Source organism: Piliocolobus tephrosceles, chromosome 1 (assembly GCF_002776525.5).
Source record: "Piliocolobus tephrosceles isolate RC106 chromosome 1, ASM277652v3, whole genome shotgun sequence".
Lineage (NCBI taxonomy): Eukaryota > Metazoa > Chordata > Mammalia > Primates > Cercopithecidae > Piliocolobus > Piliocolobus tephrosceles.
In genome coordinates, this window is record NC_045434.1 from 186,448,036 (window position 1) to 186,472,812 (window position 24,777).

General features: G+C 51.5%; 2 protein-coding genes across 13 annotated transcripts in view; one reads left to right on the forward strand and one right to left on the reverse strand.

Moving 5' to 3' along the window:
• The window catches only part of PTPRU (protein tyrosine phosphatase receptor type U), an 89,332-nt gene extending 77,596 nt beyond the window's left edge, over positions 1–11,736 (reverse strand). For 3 of the 4 annotated variants that reach the window (XM_023219546.2, XM_023219544.2, XM_023219543.2), the window contains exon 1: positions 11,546–11,735. In XM_023219546.2, the coding sequence (XP_023075314.1) occupies positions 11,546–11,618 (73 nt within the window). In that variant the 5' untranslated portion in view covers positions 11,619–11,735. Of the gene's footprint in view, positions 1–11,545 lie in introns of all 4 variants that reach the window. The other variant, XM_023219545.2, reaches the window with a different exon arrangement.
• Positions 11,737–17,196: 5,460 nt separating this feature from the next.
• The window catches only part of MECR (mitochondrial trans-2-enoyl-CoA reductase), a 38,335-nt gene continuing 30,754 nt past the window's right edge, over positions 17,197–24,777 (forward strand). For 2 of the 9 annotated variants that reach the window (XM_023219416.1, XM_023219424.1), the window contains exon 1: positions 17,197–17,420. In XM_023219416.1, coding sequence (XP_023075184.1) covers positions 17,245–17,420 — 176 coding nt within the window. In that variant the 5' untranslated portion in view covers positions 17,197–17,244. Of the gene's footprint in view, positions 17,421–23,847; positions 23,924–24,777 lie in introns of all 9 variants that reach the window. The other 7 variants (XM_023219418.1, XM_023219421.1, XM_023219419.2 and 4 more) reach the window with 7 other exon arrangements.

Sequence of the window (24,777 nt, forward strand, 5' to 3'; positions counted from 1 at the left end):
CAGGTACACACCCAGTTGTGGGTGGGGGAACTCAAATACAACCCCAACAACAACAGTGGACTATTTCATCATCCAAGGTTGTACCCTTATTCTCAGCAGCCCAACCCAAGCCCGGAACCAACACTGGCCTCACCCCTGACTTTCTTGCCTAACCCAGCCCCATCCTGGGTTCTCCACCCCAACTACATCTTCATCTCAGGCCTGTGTAATCCCTACCTCCTCCCTGCCTGAGGTCAAGGACCATCTCTCATGCGTTTGAACCGCATCCCAAGCCCTGTGTACAGCCAACAGTGCCTGGACTTATTGACCCCATGACCCCAGCTAGTCTGACCTTCACCAACCACACCCAGCTCTAGAACCATGACTCCAGCCCAGAGGCCTGGCCCAGCCCACCTTGCTACTCTCCTTGCCCAAGTCAACTCATCTAGACCTAGGCCGAGGCTCCCAGAGCTGCCTGAAGAGCCCTGACGAACCGATGGGTCATTAACTGTAGTCAGGGCTGGGAGCAGTATGCTCATTTTCTAATCACCCAGGAGTCACCATAGCTGCAACCAGAAAGATCGCCCAGGGCTGGGCCACAGGGAAAGTTGAGCTAGCACCACCCACAGAGCCAACACACAGCCTGACAATGCCAACATCTTGCCATCTCCACTGAGAATGGAAGGAAACCAAGTACAGCAGGGGATCTTATGCCAGGCCCACTCCCCATCTCCCTGATCAATATGTGCTGCAAATCCCAGAGTTAGCAGTAGAGCTGCCACACTGGCAGTATGAGGGGAAGGCACAGGCCAGGGCTGGATGCCAGACAGACAGAGGAAAAGGGCCGAATGGAGGACTACGTTGTGCAGTGGCACAGCAGGCTAAGAGTTCACAGATCTATCCTGCAGACACCCTGCGTCATATGAAGACAGACTGCAGAGTAGAGGGGCGTGGGGCTGTGCACAAACCCAAGCAGTGTGATGATCTGTACTTGATAAAGGTCCATGGAGAGAGGCCTCTGCAGTGCCACAGCGCAGGGTGTTGAGGGTGCAGTGCAGCAACTTCACGGTGTAGAGACAGAATACAGTTACACAATGCAGGGAGCAGAGCACACAGTGTGCACAGGCCTCATTACAGACATCTGGCACAGCATGGCAGAACTGGCCAGGGCCATGATGCAGCACGGAGGTGCCACATCCATCATGGGTATGACCCAGAGCTGCACAAGGCACACTGTGCCACTGCAGTGCATTTAGTGGTACACTGGGCTGGCACTCAGTGCTACACGATAGGTGTATGGAGGAATGCCAGCATGGTAAGTTTAAGCCTTACTAGTTCAAGCTTCATGCATTCTCAAGGGAAAGGTGTGTGCCCTGCATAGACATGCAGCACAGGCACACAGAACAACAGAGAGATACAGGGATGGGAAAGAGGCAGTGAGTGCAGAAGAAACTGCTGGGTGCAGCAACTCAGCCTAGAATATAAGCCCAATAAATACAGTCCCGAGGAACAGAGTAGGTGCAGACTCGAGGCAGGGGTAGGAAGTGGCACAAAATGGAGTACAATTAAGATAGTGTGTGAAGCTGGGCACAATAGCTCACGCCTGTAATCCCAGCACTTTGAAGAGGCCAAGGCAGGCGGATCACTTGAGGTCAGAAGTTTGAGACCAGCCTGGCCAACATGGTGAAACTTCATCTCTAGTAAAAATACAAAAATTAGCTGGGTGTGGTGGCGCATGCCTGTAATCCCAGCTACTCGGGAGGTGGAGGCAGGAGAATCACTTGAACCCAGGGGTGGAGGTGGCAGTGAGCCCAGATTGCTCCATTGCACTCCGGCCTGAGCAACAGAATGAGACTCCATCTTAAAAAAAAAAAAGGTTGCTGTGTGGAACCAATGGATTCAACGCAAGGGCTCTGGGTCCTACAATCTGGTAGAGTGCACACAACCCAACGGTGAACAGGTGCATTGCAGGGTAGAGGCCCTGGGCAGTAATCCTGTGCAGTGCACAAATGCAATGTCAGATACTGTGCAGCGGTGCTGCCTGTGCAAACCCAAGCCAGTCCTGAAGCCCAAGAAAGCAGTCCCAAGCTGTACTATAGGTATAGACTCCCTGAGTCATGTGCAACGTGGGGCAGTGAGGACACTCAATGCAAAGATGTTGTTCACCTAGGGCTGACAACAAAAACCTGGAAAAGGACACCAGCCTACAGATACCTTGGTAGTAGGACAGTGAAAGGCCGGGACACCACAGGGGCAGCGTTTCAGCAGCAGTGGTGCAGTGCAAGGGTTGGGCCATGAAGCACATATCCAGTGCAGCAAAGCAGTGCACATGCACAGAAGTGCTATGTGGGGCAAAGTGCACTGTTGGTACAATGCAACCGTGGAATGCAGAGAGGCCGTGCCCAGAAACTCAGGAATAGTTCACAGTCCTGATGCAATACGGACGTCCATGCAATAGTGCAGTGCAGTACAGAGATGCCGTGTGATGCCAAGATGCAATGTTGTGGTAGCATGCCATCTGTTGGCACAGTACAGTGCTGCAGTGAGAGGAGCGATGCCCAAACCCCAAAAGAGTCCACATGCCCAAGTACCAGTGAGGTACTGAGGTGCAGAATATAAACGCTGTATGATACAAACATGCAATGTGGCCACAGAAAACCACGTGTTGATCTCAGACAGTGGTGCAGTGTGAGGGGCTCCACCCAGAAATTCAGAAGAATCCACCTTCCCAAGGCAACACTGACATCCAGCACAGTGACACAGTATGCAAGAGAGCAGGAAAGACACACACACGGCAGGACCACGGCAGCACGGAGGCACAGTCCAATGGGACAGTGCAGAGGCAGAGCATGCAGAAACTCAGGAGAACCCACACCCTCGATGCAATGCAGCAATCCCAGCGAAGTAGAGGGCTGAGACACAGGGCAGTGTGAGGAGGCTGGACCCAGGAACCCCAGATAGCACATATCCAGAGCAGTCCAGAGCCCGGCACACTGCAAGAGTGTTGGTGGGAGGGTCGCGATGCGGAGAGGGGAGCTCAGATCCCTGGAAAACCCTCTACCTATAGCTCTGCCTGGCCATGCTGGCTCACCCCACAAGTTGGGGGCCAAAATCTCATCTGGTTTGTCCTCCTCCCTCCAACATCTTCCACCCCAGTAACTCTCCAAGAGTAAAGGATGAAGCCACGGCCAACCACAGGGTAGGCCGTCTAGAATCGAACACATTGTCCAGGTATTATAACTAAGCAGAGCCCCAGCATGCTAGCAGGAAAACAATGAATTCAAATTCTGCTGGTAAAGCTTTCGGACAATTAAAGTACAGACCCTGGCCCCCAGCCCAGGGTACGACAGAGGAGAAATAGAAAGAAAGACCTATGGGATTAGGCCCTGGGACAGGGTGGGCAGGAAGTAGGACCAACAAGAGGTTAGGATGTCAGAGAAGAGCCAGAATCAATCAACCTGGCTAGTCACTCCCCAACCACCACCCTTATCCCCACCTCTATTACTCCCTCCCAGGCCTGGACTGCACCAGAAACCAAGAACAAACTTTTCTGGGCACACACGCATGCACATACATACATCATAACAGTGAACACTTACACAGTGCTTACCACGTGCAGGACCTGTTCTAACCCACATAATCATAACCATAAAACATATCCTCATGACAAATGCATGCAGTGTGTTCTATTCCTATCCCCATTCCACAAATGAGAACACTAAGCGCCCAGAGAGGTCAGCAACTTGCCAAAGTATCACACAGCTAGAAGTGGTGGGCCCAGGATTAGAACTCAGATGGTCTGGGCCCTGAACCTATGCTCTTAACCACCACACGCTAGACAAACACATATTGACACGCTGCATGCATAGCCGCACATGCACAGCTGCAAGTCCACATGTACGCTCATGTAAACACACATACATACACATTCTGAGCAATGCATTTCCCACTCTCAGCTGAGACTCACCTGTCCTATCCACTAGGTTTCTGATACCTCCCAGTTGTCACCTCTTATCCCAGCTGTCCCACATCTCCCTGTTCTATCATCCACCTGTCCCCCAACCCTCAGTTGTTCCCCCAATACTGCCTGTCCCTTCACTGTCAGCTGTCCCATCCCCCAGATATATCTTTCCCACCAGTTACCTTCTATCCCCCAGTGGTCCCCCAGGCCCCAGCTGTCACCCAGCCCCAGTTTATCTTGCCCTGTCAAATATCCTCAGCACCGCCCCTTCCTAACAGCCCCATCTCAATCTTTCTCCCCAGCTCCTGCCCTCAAACTCCCAAACCTCAGCGGCCCTCCAAGCCCCCTTTCTCCTTGTCCCTTCTGAGTCATCACAAGGTCCTGTGGTCTGCATCCTGGGAATCTGCCCAAGACCTCCTGCATCATCTGGAAGCAGCATCTTCTGAGCTGTCCCCCTCAGGGGTCCTCCCACAGTCATTCTGCAGGCAATGGCAGCCCCCCCAACCCAGAGCCAGAGGAGGAGGCTGCGCTGCAGAACCCCAGCTCCTGCCTTCACCCCTCCAAGTCTTCCCTGTACACCCAGAGGCATCGAGATGCAGTCACTTAGTGTGCATCTGCCATGTATAAGCCCTGGGGACCACAGATGACAAAGACACAGCTCAGTCCCCAGGGGATCCCAGCCTAGTGGAAAAAGGAGACAGAAAACCGCAGCACATTGTCAGACGTCCAGTATGGGAGAAATTAGACCAACTGCACCAGGAGAGGGCTGGGAAGGCTTCACTGCATCAGTGGCAATGGAGCTGAAATGTGAAGGCTGAACAAGTAGGTAGATCCCCCACCCCCACCACGAGGTGAGAAGTGGGGAAGGGCACAGTGTGTGCAAAGGTAGAGAGGCGTGAACCAGCATGGCAGGCTCAGCAATTTGCCTGGTGATTTGGAGCAGACAGCGGATAGGCAGGAGTGGGGTCAGGGAAGAAAGGCATCATGTGAAGCTGCTTCAGAAAGAAACGGCTGGTCACGCAGGGCCTCATCTGCTATGCTAGCGTTTGGGTTTTGTCCCGAGTTCTGGGGAGCCTTCAGCTTGAGACAAAGGAGTGACAGCATCCTATGTCTGCCTTAGAAGCTTATTCTGGCCACAGGGTGGTGGAAGCATTAGAAACTGAAAGCCTGGGCCAGGCATGGTGGCTCACGCCTATAATCCCAGCACTTTGGGAGGCTGAGGCAGGCAGGTCACAAGGTCAGGAGATCGAGACCATCCTGGCTAACACAGTGAAACCCTGTCTCTACTAAAAATACAAAAAATTAGCCTGGCGTGGTGGCACGTGCCTGTAGTCCCAGCTACTTGGGAGGTTGAGGCTGGAGACTTGCTTGAACTCAGGAGGCGGAGGTTGCAGTGAGCCAAGATGTTGCCACTGCACTCCAGCCTGGGTGACAGAGTGAGACTCCATCTCAAAAAAAAAAAAAGAAACTGAGAGCATGATGGCAGGCAGAGTAGAGGCCAAGAAGGCTACCAGGCTACTGCAATAGTCCAGGCAAGACCTAATAAGGCTACAGAGAAGGGGCCTGGATTGAACAAAACCTTCATCAGCAGCCACTGAATCATGGTCTATCCAGACCAATTCCCTTCCCAGAGATGCCCAGGCCTCACTAAAGGTGCTGCAGGCCACCTCATGCCTCTAGACTAGCGCTGTCTGCAGAACTTTCTGAGAGGATGGAAGTGTCCTCTGCCTGCATTAACCAGTACAATGAGAGCCACTAGCAACATGTGACTCCTGAGGACTTGAAATCTGACTAGTGTAACTGAGGGATTGAATTTTTGTTTTAATTAATTTAAATATAATGGCCATACATGACTCAGGAGCCACTGTATTGGAGGATACAGGTAGAGGACAATTTCCATCACCACAGAAAGTTCTATTGGATAATGCAGCTCTAGGCTGACCATTGAAAAACAGAACTACTGGGGCCCCTTCTGAGGCTTGTGGCTTTGGAGTCTGAAGAGCGATCAGAAGGCAAGTCCCAGGGAAGGGGCCACCAGAGGTTGAGTTGGGTACAGCCACCAGGACATTCCCACCCAACACGTCCACACCCCTCATGGACACATCCTGGATACACAGACACCACCATAGGTCACAAGGGCACCTCCACAACTAAACATACAAATAGACACAAGAGGCCAGGTGCAGTGGCTCACACCTGTAATTCCAGCACTTTGGGAGGCCGAAGCAGGTGGATCACCTGAGGTCACGATTTCGAGATCAGCCTGGCCAACATGGTGAAACCCCATCTCTACTAAAAATACAAAATTTAGCCGGGCATGGTGGCAGGTGCCTGTAATCCCAGCTACTCGGGAGGCTGAGGCAGGAGAATCGCTTGAACCCAGGAGGCAAAGGTTGCAGTGAGCCAAGATCGTGCCATTGCACTCCAGCCTGGGTGACAAAGCCAGACCCCATCTCAAAAAGAAAAGAAGAAAAGGCTGTGTGCGGTGGTTCACGCCTGTAATCCCAGCACTTTGGAAGGCCAAGGGAGGCAGGTCACAAGGTCAGAAGTTCAAGACCAGCCTGACCAACATGGTGAAACCCAGTCTCTACTAAAAATACAAAAATTAGCCAGGCGTGGTGGTGTGCACCTGTAATCCTAGCTACTCAAGAGGCTGAGGCAGGAGAATCACTTGAACCCACGACAGAGGTTGCAGTGAGCCAAGATCACGCCACTGCACTCCAGCCTGGGCGACAGAGTGAGACTCCATCTCAAAAAGAAAAAAGAAGAAAAAAAAAAATAGACACATGGCACCCCACACCCAGACTCACTAATATCTTGATACTTCAATGACTGGGTCCCTGTTGCTTCATACACAGACACCCCCACCCTCAGATACCCGGACACTTGGGGATCCCTATAACTGGACACTCAGGCACTTGGCCAGCCCCATACCTGGACACAACACAGAGACACTCCCCACTTAAATACCCACTAACCCGAGGACTCCCAGACACATGGATACACCCACCTCCAGACCCAGGATGCTGGGATAGCCTCTGTCTGCACACCCTGATCCTCCCACACGCGGGTACTAGGATGTCCACACCTAGATACCAAGACACCACCCATCCAAATGGCTCTGCACCCAACTCCAGGAATGTGATACTTGAATAGCCAAACACCCTTAGCACCAGGTTCGACAGGGGTCAAAGCAGTTGGTTACCTCCCTCCTCCAAACTCAGATCCTGCCACACCACGATAACCAGACGGCTAGACACCCTAACAGGTCACATGTGTCCATGCGCCTACTTACAATCCCTACACACCACCTACTCTGACTGCCCAGATGCTGAGTCACATCTGCACTCACCTCAGCCAGCCTCCCCAACCCCATCTGCCAGGGCCACCGCAGGACCCAGTTCTCCCTTCCCTCCAGTGCACAAGCGGTCAGAACAGAACAGAGGCTGTGACACCACCTGCCCACCCTAAGATCTAGGACTGAGGACTGAGGACTGAGGGAGGGTCTTCCAGGAAGCTTCCCTCCCACTCCTAACACAGGGCCCTGCGGGCTCCCTCCCTCCTCCCCAGCCACTCACACAGACCGTTGAGACTCAATGCCTCACCAACTGCAAGGTCTCCTCACAAAAGGCTGAGACTAGGGGCTGGAAGGGCCCTGCCAGCTGCCAGGGGTGGGGCTGGAGCCTGGGGGAGGGGCTGACAGGCAGGAGGCCCATTCCCTTCAGTCTCTTCCCAGGGACTTAACCTCCCCAACTCAAAGCTCCCAGATGACACTCTCAACATGGCCTTTTCACAACATAACACCATCCCCCACCCTCCAGGAATTTTCCAGATTCCTGGAGGGAAAACCTCGTTCTTCAATCTCTACCTTCAGTGGAATCAGTGCGCCCCCATCTGGCGTCTCCACCTCTGAACTTGACTCCCTTAAACTTTATTCTTTCAGGCCATATATATTTATTCAGACCCGGTGGGCCAGGCCTTGTACCTGGCACTGAGGATTCAGAAGTAAACTAAAAACCCAGTCTCTGTCCTCAGCTCTCAGTCTGGTAAGGGAGACAGCACTAATAAACTATAATTACAATAATTACAATGCTACGTAAAAATCCTATTGACCCCCACCCCCCACTTCCTAGGCTAGGACAGGGCATCACCAAGGAAGGCTTCAGGGAGTGGATGATGATTAGAGCTGAGAGCCGATCAGGTTGCAGGAGTTCACCAGCGAAGAGCTGGAGTTAGAAAGTTCTGCAGAGAAAGCACAGCTTGCCCAAAGGCCCAGAGAGGAGACGGCAGGCTGTGGGCATTTGAGTCTTTGGGAAGAAGGTCAGGCTGGCCAGATCATAGGATGCAAGGGGAAGTGACACAAACCAAGATGCAGCTGGACAGGCGGGCAGGCGCCAGAGTCGGCAACAGGGCCAAGGGATAAGGACTTCACCCTGAAGGCAATGGGGAGCCTTCAAAGGGTTTTAAACCCTTTGAGTTAAAATGTGTTTTACGAAGATCCCTGGCACCATGAGGGAAGGAGGGAAGGAAGAGGCTGGAGGCTTCCTGCAGGTGAAAGATAGCTGAGGATGGACAGAAGGAGACACATTAAAGAGTCTCTGAGAGGGCAGACAGGACGTTCCAGTATGCAGGAGGGCGACTAGGAGGAGAAAAGGGGGCAGCGGGAGGAAAGAGGAGCATAACTCTGGCTAACCCAGGCCTGCATGGGAAGGCCACCCCACACGCCCAGCTTAGCTGATGAAAATCATGGAAGGATGGTGGCCTGTCTCCATCAAGCATGATGCTTGTCCTAGGGTTTTTTCTGACACCAGAGCTGGGCAGCAGGCTGTCCAGGAGCTTAGCGTCCCCACCCTGGCCACTGTCACTGCTTCCTGCTAAGTCCCCTCCCCCAGCCCCAGGTAAAATGGAGGAATGCCCAGACAAGCCTTTATTGCCTAACCTGAAACCACTGGGCAGCCGCTCCCTCATTCCTGCCGTCCACAACTCCTGCAACCAAAAGGACAAAATAGCAAGAACACAGCAGAATAAATAACTACCAAGTTTGCAAGGCTCAGAAGGCAGGACACACCGCCCCTACTTGGAAGCTCCTCGGGCATTCTGGGAACTGGGCTGACTCTGTCCAGACTGAAGACAAGGGGATATCACATCTATTCTACTTGGGCTTCTGAGTTCATCTCTAAGAGTAACAAAGGGGGCCAGGAACTTTAGAAATGAAGTGATTTGCCAGAGGTCACATGGACAGCAAGTAGCAGAGGCAGAATTTGAACCCCGGATGCCCCAGCTTTAAATCACAGCCTCTGGGGCTTTATAACAACTCTCAAATCCATTTTTTGTTCCCTGGCACTCACAGACATAGCCTTACTTTACAAGGTACTTGCTATCTACCAAAAGTGCCATACACCATTATCATGATGGCTATGAGGCAGAGAAGGAAACTGAGGCATCAAGAATGGGAGTAACCTGCTCTAGGCCTCACTCGCAAACTTCAGTTCCTGACAGTCCTCCTGTTGGCAGGGCTGGGGGCTTGTGAGTGTTCTTGAAACCAAAGCGAGGGTGGTAGGAGTGGGGGTGGGGCGCATACAGTACCCCGCGGGTTTGATCTCACGGTGGGAGGGGGAGGCAAAGTTGCTGCAAGGCATGGGAGAGAAGTTGGGATGGATGGGGAGGGAGGTGGCCTCGGGCGTCCTTTCCGGCACGGGGGAGGTCAAAGCTAAAGCTTTGCCCTATGGCCCCGGAGAGCTGCAGGGCGAGGCCCAAGCGCTGGCCACTACGCGGCAGCCACTGGAGTTCCGGCGAAGACACCGGAGGCGGCAGTAGGGCCGCGAACGCGATCCCTGGGAGGTCAGTTGTCTGCGGCTGGCGACCGCGAGGAGGCGGCTCCGGTCCGGCACGTGTCTCGGCTCGGATCCCGCCCCGGGCGTCTCCCAGCTACCCGCAGCCCGCGGAGCAGCCCAGCCGGTGGCGAGGGTGGGGGAGGTCACCAGGAGCAGGGCCCCGAAACTCCGCTGGAAGGGGCCGTGGTCTAGGATCCCAGGCCTCAGGGTGGGATGTGGGACACGCGCACGCACACACACCCGACACACCTTCCACACTCCGACGAGCACACGGACACACAAACACAGGCTCCGTATACATACATTCAGCTGCGCTAACACACGCGCGCACGCACACCAAAAGACACCAGACTCCGAAACACACCCGGAGAATGCGACCACACAGCAGACAAGCGCGGACCCACACGCTCACACTCACTCACGCACACACCTGGTGGTCCCGGCCGGCCGGGAGGCCGCCCAAAGTTGCGGGCGCCGCCAAGGGAGTGTCCCGGGAGGCCCGGGCGTCCCCCGCGAGTACTGCGCGCCAAGGAAGGGGGCGCCGTCCCCCGGCAGCGAGCCAGGCCCTGCCCGCGCCCCGACGTCGCAGCCCAGCCCGGGGACAGCCCCCGCCCGGCCGCCCGGGGCGCAGCCGCGGCCCGGCCACCGCAGGAGCGCCGGGACCCCGCCCTCCGCCCGCCGGCCCCTCGCCTGGCCCCCGCTAGCCCGGGCGCCCCGCAGCCCAGGCGCGGCCTCGGATCAGCAGCCCGCCAGCGCCGCGCGGAACTTGCGAAACAACAAACAGTCCGACATGCCCGAGGCGGCGGCTGCGGGGCCCGGTCCTCCCCTGAGCCTCGGGCCCTGCCCGACCCGGGCTGCCCAGGGGGCGCCGCCGCGACAACTTGTTCCGGCCCAGCGCGCCACACACGCGCACACGCACACGCGCGCACACACGTCCTGCCACCGCCCCCTCGGGCGGCCCCGGGCCCAGGGCACACTCGCAGCCGCGGCCCAGGCGCGCTCCACACTCGCAGCATTCCTGGACGCGCAGCCAGCACACACGAACACATTCGCTTACACTCACATCCGCTCCAGACTCGCTCCCGCACACGCATTCCCGGCACACGTGGCATTCACTCGGACCCACGCGGCCCCCGGCGGCACACACCACATACCCCAGGCACTCTTCACACGTACACAGCGCACGGACACACACGTTCCGGACCCGTTCCCACGCCTTCACACATGGACACGGATCTCAAAAGCACACACGCCACACGCGCGTTCCCGGATCCACATTCAGGCGGGATCCAGAGAGCACCCCCGGCCACAGGCATAACACAAACACACAACCCATTCTCAGACACAAAACAAACAGCACTCCCGGCCACTGCATGCAAAATACAAACAAATGCAACACATTAGCAGATACAACTCCCTCAACACAACCAAACTCAGATACACACACACACACACAACCCACTTGGCCACACAAACACTACACACTGGCAGACCTACAAGACAGCGCACCCCCAACGCCTCGATGCACACAACATTCACCCCCAACATACTCGCAGACACACATCACCTTTTCTTGCGCACAGAACTCACGGACACACAACATTCGCAGTCACGCAACATCCCGGGCACACAATCGCCCATCCTACGCTCAGACATACACAGGGAGCACGCTCGTAACGCCCGGTCACTCAACACTCACACTTTCTTCCAAGCTACGCCACGGGCCCCGAGGCTCGGCGGGGCAAGCTCGGTCCGGCCGCCGCGCTCTTACCTGCCGGAGTCTCGGTCTCCGGCGCGCAGAGCTGGAAGGTGAGCGCCAGCACGAACGCCTGGGCACTGCCCATGGTTGGAGCGCCGCCGCCCGTCCCGGGGCCCGGCGCGGGGGACGCCGCCGCCGGAGCCCGAGCCCAGCCAGAGGCGAGCCGGAGCCCTAGCTGGAGCGGACCGGCGCGGCGCGGAGCGGGACTGGCGCCGAGTCCAGAGCGGGAGCCGGAGCAAGCGGGGCGCTGACGTCAGGCCCGGCCGCGGGTTCGGCGGTCTCGCGGCGCTCCCTGCTGGCCGCGGCGGGTGCTGCAGGCGGGTCCGGCCGCCCGCTAGCCCCGGCGCGCCCCTCCCCCGCTCCCGCATCCTCCCCTCCATGAGGCCCAGCGGCTGGGCCTGGACGCCCACGGACCTCTCCACGGACCGGGCACCAACACTGCCAGGCGAGCACGCTCATGGCCTACGCCTAGCTCCCGTACAGCGCTCTCAGGGACAGTGACCCAGGGACACCCGGCCTCTGTCCCATCCGATGCCTGAATCCCTTCTACCTTGGCTCCTTCAAATGCGTGTTCTATGTACCTCCAGGAACAGGGACATCACCTGCCACGAGTGGTTGTTGGGGCTTTGGAAACGCCAGCTTTTAGAAAGTTTATCGTTTCAAGACGTGCAAGTCTACCACCCTCACTAACCCTCACTGGTCCTACTCGATCCTCAGGCTACACAGGTTAAATATATTTGGGCCTCTACCCAGAACAAGCCCTTGCACTATGATCTGCAAACTCGTTGCTCATTACTATGTAAGACCAGGTACCTTCTATGTGTTTTACCCACATGGACTCATTTAATCATCATATATTAGATATGCAACAATTATATTGCATAGATACTGTTATGCAACAGTATTTGACAGCACCAAGATTTGAATCAAGGTTGTTTGGTTTGAAATAAATAGGGGCTGAGACCTGCCTCCCATCCAGACACCTATTCATTCAACAAATATTTACTGGGGTCTATTCATTTATTCAACAATTACTACAGGCTACGGTAGAGATAGAAAACAGACAAAAATTCCCCACTCTCATGGATCTTACATTCCAGTGGGAAAACAAGAAGAGTAAATAACTAAAAAAAAAAAAAAGCGAACCCTCTGGTGTATGTCCCTTATCACTGTCTCCTATACCAGGAAATTTGAGGGTGGTTGGGGGACAGGGAAGGGAAGGGGAATTGTTGCAATCTCAAACAGAACATGGGCTATATGATGAATACATTCTCTGTCTCCATCTCTAGAAATAAGCTCCCTTGGGAAAAGACTCATCTTGTATTTCAGTGCCCAGTATCTGGCATTTATTTTATTTTATTTTATTTTACTTTATTTTATTTTATTTCGAGATGGAGTTTCACTCTTGTTGCCCAGGCTGGAGTGCAATGGCGCGGTCTTGGCTCACTGCAACCTCCGTCTCCCAGACTCAAACGATTCTCCTGCCTCAGCCTCACAAGTAACTGGGATTACAGGCAGCCACCACCACGCCTGGCTAATTTTTGTATTTTTAGTAGCGACAGGGTTTCACCATGTTGGCCAGGCTGGTCTGGAACTCCTGACCTCAGGTGATCCACCTGCCTCCGCCTCCCAAAGTGCTAGGATTACAGGCATGAGCCACTGCGCCCGGCCTCTGGCATGTAACTGATGCTCAGTAAATACTGAATGGATGGAATGAATGAAAGGGAAATAGTCCTAGCCTTCATGAAGCTTACATTCTAGTGGGAGAGCCCAACAGCAAACATGTACATAAATATATCATTACCATCTAATATATGCATGCTAAAGGAAACGAGGGAGTATAATGATAAAGAAGATAGGGAAGGGGCATCTCCTTTAAATAAGTGGTCCAAGAGGGCTTTGCTGTAGAAGTGACATGGTACCATTTGAACTGAGACCTGAAGTATGAGAGGGAGACAACCTCATGCAAATCAGTGGGGAGGAACATTGCAGTCAGAGGGGCCTGTGCAAAGGCAGGAGCTGGTGGGTACAAGCAGCTGCAAGGAAGCCAGGCAGCTGGCATGGAGCAAGTCGGGGGCAGAAGGGAGCCAGGTGCAGCTGAACAAGTCAGCAGGGTCTGTAGGTCAGGCAAGAAACTATGAGCAAGGAAGGGGCTTGAGGTTCAACCCTAAGAGCAACAAGTGGCCACTGAAGTGGAGTAATTAAGCAGAAGAGTAATAAGGAGTAATAAGTTATGATCTCTGGGTTTTGTTTTGTTTTGTTTTAACAGCTCCAGCTATAAAGACTGCTGAAGTAGGGAAAGTCATAGGCAGATGGGTCTGATCCCTGGGCAGTGACACTGAACAGAGTGTAGGAGTTCAAGGTATATGTAGGCCCTCCCTGTGCCCTGCCCCCTCTCCTAGCTGGCTTCATGCTGAGATAGGCACACCTTGAAGCTGCCCTGGGGCTGGAGGAGGTAGAGTTGAGCTGAGAGTTCCTGGGCTCTTCGTCTCCTCTCTTGTGAGAGCTGATGAGCTCCATGCTGAATTAGGAAAGGGACCAAAAGACACAGAGCAGGCAAGAATCAGACACAGATAATTAAATAGGGAGAGGGAGGCAGAAGCAAGAAGAAATCAAGGGGAAACCTTAGGGAAGAAACTAAGATATAAAGATGCTGGAGCAGAGAGGAGCCAGAGGGGCCCATCCAGAAAAGGAAACTCAAGGAGAGAAAACCAGTGAACAGAAGAAACAACCAAGGGTGCTGTTTGCAGAGGACTCTTCAGGGAGCCTCATAACTGGAGTTTTACCAGTGATCCCATTTTACAGGTGTGGAAACTGAGGTTCAGAGAGCATATGACACTTGCCCAAGATCACACAGCTAGTAAAAGGAGGGTGGGCCCAAGGTTTGAACCCAGATCTGACTGATTCCACATTCCTTTGCTCTTTGCGCAGGGGAAAACGGCAGAGACTATAATGGAGGGAGAAAGAGAACACAAGCAACAGGTAGACAGATGAGAAGAGGACACTCTGCTTTACTTTAAAAAGACCACAAACTTCAGCCGGGCACAGTGGCTCATGCCTGTAATCCCAGCATTTTGGGAGGCAGACGCGAGGTCAGGAGTTTGAGACCAGCCTGACTAACATGGTGAAACCCTGTCTCTACTAAAAAATAAATAAATAAATACAAAAATTAGCCGGACGTACTTGCGGGCACCTGTAATCCCAGCTACTCGGGAGGCTGAGGCAGGAGAACTGCTTGAACCTGGGAAGTGGAGGTTGCGGTGAGCCAAGATCATCCCATTGCACTCCAGCCTGGGCGACAAGAGTTAAACTCTGTCTCAAAAAAATAAAAAAATCAAAACCCACAAACTTCTATAATCCTTGAAAGAAGAAGGAAATTCCTGGCCCAGAGTGACCAGCCCAAATCTAAGGAAAAGGAGATGGCACCACAGACAGTTCTAGGCCATGAGGAAATTCAATTACCTGCAATTCATGGAATATTTATGACACCTACCCTGTGCCAGGCTCATATCGGGTGCTGGTGTCATAGAGATAAACCAAACATGGCTCCACTCTTGCCTGGAGCAGGGAATAAATAGGAGACGATGTACTAAAGGCCATAACACAGCTCCAGAGAAAACACAAAGGCAGCAGCAGATGACCTAGGGAGTTGTGAAACATCAAAGAAATGACATCTGAACCTGGAGTTTTCGAGGCAGGGAAGAGCATTTCAGGCAGAAGGAGTGGCCTGAAAAAAGGCACGAGACACACTGGGGAAGATGGGTATCAAATGCAGCTGGATCACAGGCTATGCACGGTCCAGCAGGAGAAGATGAAGCTGGAGACACAGCATGGGAGTCAGAGTGCAAAGAATCTTGAATGCAAGGCCAGGAAATTGGACTTGAACCCCTCAGTCAATAGTCCTCAAACTATGCCCCTGCGAGAACCCAGATGGCCTAGACTAAAAGTGAGGGCTATCGGGATGCATAGGAGGCCACAGTCCAGCCCCAAGGAGGAGGACTTGCTGGATGATTCTTCAGGCTTCCTGACTGGGCTTCCCAGAAATTCAGAGGAGCCAGTTTGGTGAAGAAGAGAATGTCGACATCTCAATGTCACCTAGGGAGTCTTACAACAGAAGGTTATGTTGTACTTCCCAGCTCAAATAGGCCTATATGTCACTGGGGAAAAGGATAAGCAGGACTGGTCATCGTGTGTGTGCTGGCCCATAAATGTGGGGCCAAGCCTTTCCCCCACAATGGGACACCAACTTTCTCTAATAATCAAAACAAGTACAGACATTTAGTGAGCACAAACTATGAGCCAGACCCTAGTCTGAGAGTTTTATGTGTGATATTTCTCATTTAATCACAATAACCCCCGATAATATTTATCAAATGCTTCCATGTGCCAAGCATTGTACGAAATGCTTCAAGTGGATAATATCTCACTTGAACCCCCACAACTATCTTGAAACAGATAACTAGTATTCCTTCCATTTTAAGAATAAGGAAATGAAGACACAGAGAGGCCTGGTGACTTGTCCGAAATCAAATGACTGGAAAATGACAGAGCTAGGACACAAAGCCAGGTTTGTCCGAATCTAGCTCACAGCACTTTGCTGTGCTCTCTTCCTCAGAGGAAAGGCTTGGAGATGGCAAGTTTCAAGTCAATAAAATCCAGAGAAAGGAACTCTTCCTTATCCTTCAAAGCCCTGGCTCAGTATCTTAAAACCTGTTTCCTGGGACACCTGCATCAGAATATTCTTGGGAGCTTGTAAGGATGTAGATTCCTGGAACCCCCATCCGCAAGATTCTAATTCAGTAGGTCTAAGATGGGACCTCGGATTATTTTTATGCACACAGAAGATTTTGAATCACAGGGCTGGCTCCAACAGCACCTCCTCCAAGAGCCCCCACTTCACCCCACTCCATCCCAGAGCACCTCTCTTCAGACTACAGCATTGCACTCTGGCACGAGCCACAGCTCATCTGGGGTTTTAGTAATGTTCATGTCTTCCCTACACCAAAAATAAGACTAGATCCTTCATGGGGCTACACCTTTTTACAAGCATTTCCAGTGTTCCACTTAATCCCTTTCTACACTGTGAGCATTTTGAGAGGGGGCCCTTCTCCTTGTGATTCCTGTCTTATATCTGGACAGAGTGTTTTAAAATGCGTTCAGAGTTTCACTTGCCCATGGTGGCCAAGCTAGGAAGTGGCAGGGCTAGGATTTGAACCTAAGTTTTCTAACTCCGAGCCCCGTATTCCTGCCTCCACAGCAGCTTTCCTGTACTCTCCTCAGTGTAGGCAAGTAAGCTTGGCCTCCCTATGCCGTTACGTGGTAGTGGAGATTAAATTAGATAATACCTTAAAGAGCCTGGCTCGGTGAGCACTCAATATATTATGTGGAGAAGGGTAAACTGAGGCCAGGGAGAGTAAATTATTTCCTCCAAATCAAACACCAAACTGCAGGGTGTAGACAGGGATATGGGCCAGCCCCAGACTCTCCTTGTTGAGAGAGCAGCTTTGGCGGCCTCGCAAGCTCCGCACCCCCGGACTCACACGCACTCTAGCTAGGCGCCACCACCTGGGCAGCGGAGGAAGGAAACGGCCTTCAAAGGGAGCGTTCGGGAGTGGTCACCCGGCGGGGCGGGGCGGGGCGCGGCGCAGGCGCGCAGTCGCTGGAAGATGACGTAGCCGGGGGCGTCAGGCTCTGTGTTGGTTGAAGGGAGCATGTGGGTCTGCAGCAAGCTGTGGCGGGTGCGAACCGCCGCCCGGCAGTGGTGGGGGCTGCTCCCAGCTTCTGGCTGTCACGGACCTGCTGCCTCCTCCTACTCCGCATCCGCCGAGCCTGCCCGGGTCCGGGCGCTTGTCTATGGGCACCACGGGGATCCAGCCAAGGTCGTCGAGTAAGAGCGCCGAAACCGGGGAAGGGGACTGGGGTTTCTGGAGGGCTTTAAGACGAGCTGTCGACTGGGAAGAGAGGGACAGGGTCCGAGGAAGGGGGCAGAGAATAGCAAGACGAAGCCGAAGCCCAGGGCGCTTTGGGTACCTCAGAAAGACCGTACTTGAAGGTAGCTGAAGACCCTAGAAGCAATTATCAGGATGTGAATGGCTGATGTTTATTGATCGAGTATTGTGTCAGGCAATCGCTTGTTTAAATGAATTCTCTCATTTAATTGTCACAACAGTGTTTTGGGGTAGTTACTTGATTTATCCCCATTTTGCAGATGAAAACTGAGGCAGAAGAGGTAAAATCACTCGTCCAAGGTCACACAGCCAGTCAGCGACAAAGTCAGAATTTAAACCTATGTCTGACTGACTGACCTGCCTGAGTTCTTACTCTTCTATTATGATTTTTTTGGAAGAAGTTTTCAGAATACTTTTACGTCCATTTGGATCTTCACTTGTCAGTAAAGAGTAGGTCATAGACCATTGTTTCCAGAGGGCAGGGGCCTTGCCCAGAGTGATATCGCTAGTAAGTGATTGGAACGGGACTGGAATCCATGGCTTCTGATTCCAAACTCATGTGAGTTTCTCTCCACTCCACCTTGTATGCATCTTGGCTTATAAAAAGAGCTGCTTTGGTGCCATATAGACCCAAGTATCTATGTTTGGTCAAATACAGGCTCCACCTCTTACTAGCTGTTTGGTCTTAGAGAAGTCACTCAGCCTCTCGTTACTTTTATGACTTTGTCTTCCTAAAATTCTCTTGGATCTTATTTCATGCTTTTTGCATGTGGTTGATAAAAACAGTATGTCAGTTGCCAACCATTATAAATCTGCACATAAATAGCCATTCAGAAGGGCTATCGGGCCACTGAAGTGGAGCTAAGGCAAAAGCACAGGTCTGAGAATCAGAATACTTGGGGTCAAATCCTTGTCCTAGCTTTGCGTTTGGCAAGTTACTGAGGTTCTCTGAGCCTTGGTTTCATCATTTTTAAAAATGGAGACAGTACAGACAAAGTTCATAGTGGTAATCAGCTAAGATCTGTGCAGTGCTCTCCACCAAAGAACACCTGCATACTCTTGTGCAGTACCTTCTTTTTAACTCTTTGATTCCCAGCAAATTGATTATTTTCCAAAGGATAGGCAAATTGACATTACTTTAATGGTTAAAATTCAGGCTAGAGCTGGTCACGGTGGCTCACACCTGTAATCCTAGCACTTAGGGAGGCTGAGGCGGGTGGATCACCTGAGGTCGGTGGATCACCTGAGGTCACGAGTTCTAGACCAGTCTGGCCAACATGGCGAAACCCCATCTCTACTAAAAATACAAAAAAATTAGCCGGGCTTGGTGGTGGGTGCCTGTAATCGCTGCTGCTCAGGAGGCTGAGGCAGGAGAATCACTTGAACCGAGGAGGCGGAGGTTGCAGTGAGCCGAGATTGCACCACTGCACTCCAGCCTGGGTGACAGAGCGAGACTCCATCTCAGAAAAATAAAAAAAAATTCAAGCTACATGTTTTGACAGGTTGTGAGGATAAGCCTCAGATAAATTCAAGGTCATGCAATCAGCCTAGCCACGTCCAGCATTACAGAAATTGAAAAGAATGTCAAGAAGACACATCAGTCAGTAAACTCCAAATTGTGTGTTGATCGCAGGTAATAAAGCATTGTGTCAGGGAAGACGTCTCACTAAGGACTGTGTTGTAAGGAACTGGTACAGCTCTGATGAACACTCCTCCATTTCCAGGAACGTACACCAAATGAGAACAACATAGTGTCTCTCCCACGGACTTGTAGTTTGTGTCCCTAGCAGGACCTGCTACAAAACAGGTGCTCCTAAAATGTTAGTTCAGTCTAAATCTAAATTTCCAGAAAAAGTACACCTTTTATTAAGTTCTGCTGTGGTGATGAGGAAGGCCTGGGAAAGTTCAGCTGAATGCAGTTGCCTCCTAATTGATTCCCTCCTCTTGGAGAGCCAAAGAAGCTGAAACAGACTGGTCTGTTTGCAGATGCCACTTGGGAAATGAATAAATAAATAAAAAGACAGCTTCTATTATTTCCTTCTGTGGAACTTCAGTAATTTCCCTCTAGCTCAAAACATGATACTTCCGGCCAGGCGCGGTGGCTCATGCCTGTAATCCCTGCACTTTGGGAGGCTGACGTGGGCAGATCATGGCGAAACCCTGTCTCTACTAAAAATACAAAAATTAGCTGGGTACAGTGGTGCACGCCTGTAGTCCCAGCTACTCGGGAGACTGAGGCAGGAGAATTGCCTGAACCAGGAGGCAGAGGTTGCAGTGAGCCGAGATCGCACCATTGAACTTTAGCCTGGATGACAGAGCAAGATTTCCTCTCAAAAAAAAAAAAAAAAGGTACTTCCACAAAGCATTATATTCAACTTTGGCTTCACAGCACAGTCACCATTTGTAGTGCTTTTATTTTTTGTATTTGCCCACATAAAAATATCAGACAGCTTTTATTTTTTATATATTTATTTATTTATTTTGAGATGAGATCAAGCCATGTTGCCCAGGCTGGTCTTGAACTCCTGGGCTCAAGGGATGCTCCTGCCTCAGCCTCCTGAGTAGTAGGGATTGCAGGTGTGTACCACCACACCCAGCTTGACCTGTAGTGCTTTTAGAAACTACCGTACATATTCCTAGGCCCCACTCCTGAGGTACTTAGTAGGTCTGTGCTGGCTTGGAGCATCTGTTTTTTTCAAAGCTCTCCAGGTGTCTCTGCTGCCCAGGCCAGGCTTGAGAACCACTGCCCTGTGGATAGATTGTCAGACAAGCAGTAATTCTCCCCGTGCTCCAGAAGGGCAACTTTCCTTTCTGACCCAGATTCAGGCAGCTTTACTTGTTCTCATATGGACTGAAGCCAGAGACTGGGATTCTCTTTGTAGTCATGTCTTCGAGGTTTAGGGTAACCACACTGTCACAGAAAGAATCAGGTGTCCTTTACACATCCTAGTAACTAGGTGTCTGGGTCAGGTTACACCAGGTAGGGGTCATGGGACTACCTAGAGTCTGAACAGAGCATTCTCAGAACTAGTGTGGTTTGTGATGCTTGCGCTGTGAGCCACACCTCTGCAAGCAGGAGGGAAGGAATGAGGAACAGCCTGCTGAGGTCTGACTTCTCAAAAGGAGGTCTCCAGGTTTCTCCTGTTCTCACGTCCCTGTTTTCATTCCTGTTGGCCTCCAAACATTGCAGCTGTTCTCTCCTAAGCCATTTTCCCCTGTTGCTTAATTTCTTTCCCTTTCTTCCAAAATGGGATCCCCTAAATAAGTATTTGGGCCTTTTTTTTTTTTTTTTTTTTTTGAGACGGAGTCTCGCTCTGCCCTCAGGCTGGAGTGCAGTGGCGCGATCTCGGCTCACTGCAAGCTCTGCCTCCCAGGTTCACGCCATTCTCCTGCCTCAGCCTCCCGAGTAGCTGGGACTACAGGCGCCCGCCGCTACGCCCGGCTAATTTTTTTGTATTTTTAGTAGAGATGGGGTTTCACTGTGTTAGCCAGGATGGTCTCCATCTCCTGACCTCGTGATCCGCCCACCTCAGCCTCCCAAAGTGCTGGGATTACAGGCGTGAGCCACCGCGCCCAGCAAGGGCCTTTTTTATTTAAAAGATTAAACTGCGGATCTAAGTAAAGACTGTGCAGAAGAATGACAAACATTCGAGAAATTTCAGAGTTCTCCATAGCCACTGTCCCTTGTGCAGAGTTCTAGATTCCCTATCAGATAGTTCCCAGAAACCCAGGGGCCATGCATGGTGGCTCATGCCTGTAATTCCAGAACTTTGGGAGGCTGAGGCAGGCAGGTCAGCAGAGGTCAGGAGTTCGAGACCAACATATCAAAACCCTGTCTCTACTAAAAATACAAAAATTAGCCGGGCACAGTGGTGTATGCCTGTAATCCTAGCTACTTGGGAGACTGAGGCAGGAGAATCGCTTGAACCCAGGAGGCGGAGGTTGCAGTAAGCTGAGATAGCACCACTGCACTCCAGCCTCGGCGACAGAGTGAGATTCTGTTTCAAAAAAAAGAAAAGATAGTTCCCAGAAACGCTTCGTTCTTCTCTTGCCTTCTTTTTTCCTGAAAGTCCCCTCAGAACTTTACCATTCACTGGATCTTCTGGTGAAAACAGCTTTCATTTATTGAAAAGCTGTATAGCAAGCATTGGGCTAAATGCTGCCTATATATTATGGGGTTTTAAAATCACAACAATCCAGTTTGATTATTATTACTTCCACTTTACAGATAACGAAATTGAAGCTCAAGTAGATTGAAAGGCACTTATCCAAGATCATACAGCTGGAATGCTCCTTCTTTATTAAAAGTCCTTGATATAGACATAGGCCTGAGGAAACAATGACAGTCACCGCAAATGATTTTTTAAATAAACTTTAAAAAATATATTAAATAAAATATATAGATGGGGTTTCACCATGTTGCCCAAGATGATCTCAAACGCCTGAGCTCAAGCGATCCTCCTGCCTCAACCTCCCAAGGTCTCAAATGATTTTTGAGAATGAGATGGACTATAAAATTGGGAAAAAGCTCAGAAGAGAAGGTGAAATTGTAGGTCATTCAGGTAACCCCAAGTTCCTATGCTATAGAAAGGGCAGCCCCAACCTTGGGAAACTTTAGAAATACCATTCTCTGTCTCTTCCCCTTTTCAGGATCCCGAGACTTTTGTAAAACAGCATCCTGATCATCTTGGCTTTCTCACCTGCCTGCTGCTAGTACAAAAATGAAAATGAGCTAGAAAACCCGTGCACATATACCCATTCTGTCTTTTTGTTTTTGTTTCTTTTTTGAGATAGAGTCTGGCTCTGTCCCCCAGGCTGGAGTGCAGTGGTGCGATCTTGGCTCACTGCAACCTCCACCTCCCAAGTTCAAGTGATTCTCCTGCCTCAGCCTCCTGAGTAGCTGGGATTACAGGTGCGTGCCACCATGCCCAGCTAATTTTTTTTTATTTTTAGTAGAGGTGGAGTTTCGCCATGTTGGCCAGACTGGTCTTGAACTCCTGACCTCAGGTGATCTGCCCACCTCAGCCTCCCAAAGTGCTATGATTACAGGTGTGAGCCACTGCGTCCAGCCTCCCCATTCTGTCTTAAGCCAGATGGACTTTGGAGGAGCAGGTGGTGGGGCCCCAGGCTGTCCATTCTCACTATAGGGCACTGTTTACTCTCAGGAATTTCTTCTTTTTACAGTTAATATAAAGCAAAACTGCAGGTGACTTGATTGTTAAACCCAAGTTTTAGTACTTTGGAAAAAAAAAATCGCATTCTGGGTTTAGTGCTCTGTTTAGAGCCCTTTATTGTGGCCATGAATGGAGTGGGAACAGAAGGCATGGATGTAGTAAGTTGGCCAGCATGTATTCTTTGAGAGTTTACTGAGTGCAAGCCACTGAGGGTACAGAGTTGAATCTGTTGTGGTCGTTGCCCTCAGAGCCTCACAGCCTAGTCCAGGAGAAAGGCCACCATCGTCCAGTGGTGTAAATGTTGTGATGGGATATGTTCAGAGTGCTGTGGACACCCAGAAGAGGGGTGCCTAACCCCCTCGGGGTAGTCAGAGTCTTCTCTGAAGAGACAGGGTGTAAACTGAGTGCCCCAGAGATCCAGTGAGCAGTATGTGAGGAAAGTGGAAAAACGTCCCAAGCAGAGGAACCTACATGTGCAAAGACCCCGAGGGAAGAGAAAACATGGTGTGTCTGATCAGTCCGTATTTGTTGACTGCCCACTGTGCACTCATATGTAATCCTGTGAGAAAGGTGTCTGCTGAAACCAGCTCAGAGGGGACTACCCTCAGATCACAGGGCTCAAGCCTAAGCAGATTCCACATTCTATAACTCGTACATTACCTTCCATCGGGCCTTCAGACTAGGCTATGGAGTTTAGGGCCAAGCCCTGCTACCCTGATTTTCTCCTTGTTGCTGCTGAAGGTGAAAGCTGCAGGCACACCCCCCAGGAATTACACAAAAGACTGGGGTTTTCCCTCCGTCCAGAGAGTCCGGGAGGAAAGCTGCCCCTCGGTGCCACTCCAAGTTATCTCTTGCCCTCTCCTAGCAGCTCTCTGGGATGAACTGGCCTTTCCCACCCTGGGTGAGGTGGAAGGGGTCCTCATTTTAGAGAAGAAAAAGCAAAGATGACACGAGGTGAACCTGTGACTTGGGATGTTTCTTGCCTGTGTTCCAGTCCCACCTCTGCCACCAATTATGGCAGTAAGGAAATCACATTAGTCTCCAATTATCTTCAGTTACTCCTTGATAAAATGAAGAGTGACCAAGGTCAGCAGTGGTAAATACGGATATGTGTGCTGTCCCCACGCAGACCTTCACAGCTCCTTTCTGTAGACCTCAAAACGTACACTCCTCTTTATCACATTCTCCGCAGACAATGCTCTTCCTGCCAAGACAAGATGGGCCCTCAACATCCTTCTCAGCATAACACTGCAGCCATGGAAATTATCGTGAGACGTGAATCCTCTTTGCTCCAACAATTGTCCAGCTCTGACAATTCTATGAAAGTAGCACAGGCATTGACTGCCTGCTCACCAGTGGTTGTTCCAGCAGCCTCCAGGGAGCAATGGTTTGACTTGAAATCTGGGATCCTGGGCCCAAGATTTCACCAGGGACCCTCTCTTGGCCCTTGGTTGGTTATACAATCAATAGCCCTCCCAGCCTCCAGCCAGACAGGAGCTGCATGGTTGTGTTTTTACCTGTCAAAGAGATCCAAGCAGCTTGCAGGCAGGCAGGGACTGTGCAAGCTGAGTGACAGACACTGCAACTCCCTTGTAGTGGAGTGTCGGCAGATGTAGAATGTCATGGGGCCCGCAGACTTTCTGGTCCTCTTAGTTTAGGGAAAGTAGGGGATTGAGAAGGTTTCTTTACTAACTGGGTAGAAACTTCCAGAAGTTGCCCTAAGTTTCTGGTACCTTCAGTTCAAAATGATTGTGCTAAAGTGCCGAAAAATGAGTCCTGAATGGTGGGAGTCCTGGAAGCCGTAAGAGGTGCAGGGAGGGTGTGGTTGTGTCCAGCACACCAAACCACATGGAACAAAGGAGCTTTGCTCAGGTAAAGGAGCTCTCCCTGAGAGCCCAGGACTCCCTCATTTCCCAGGGAGCCAGGCCCTTACAAGCTGTGAGCTGAGGAACTTCATTCCTTCACAATTGCCTAGTTGTGCCCTGGTTATTAATTATCAGTCAAATCCCAGAACAATGTACCTAGCACACCAGGCATTTCACTGAATCACTGGTGACCAGGGGACCGCAGACAGACTGGGGAGGACCACATGAGGGTCAGTTACATTCACCCAGTGCCCTGT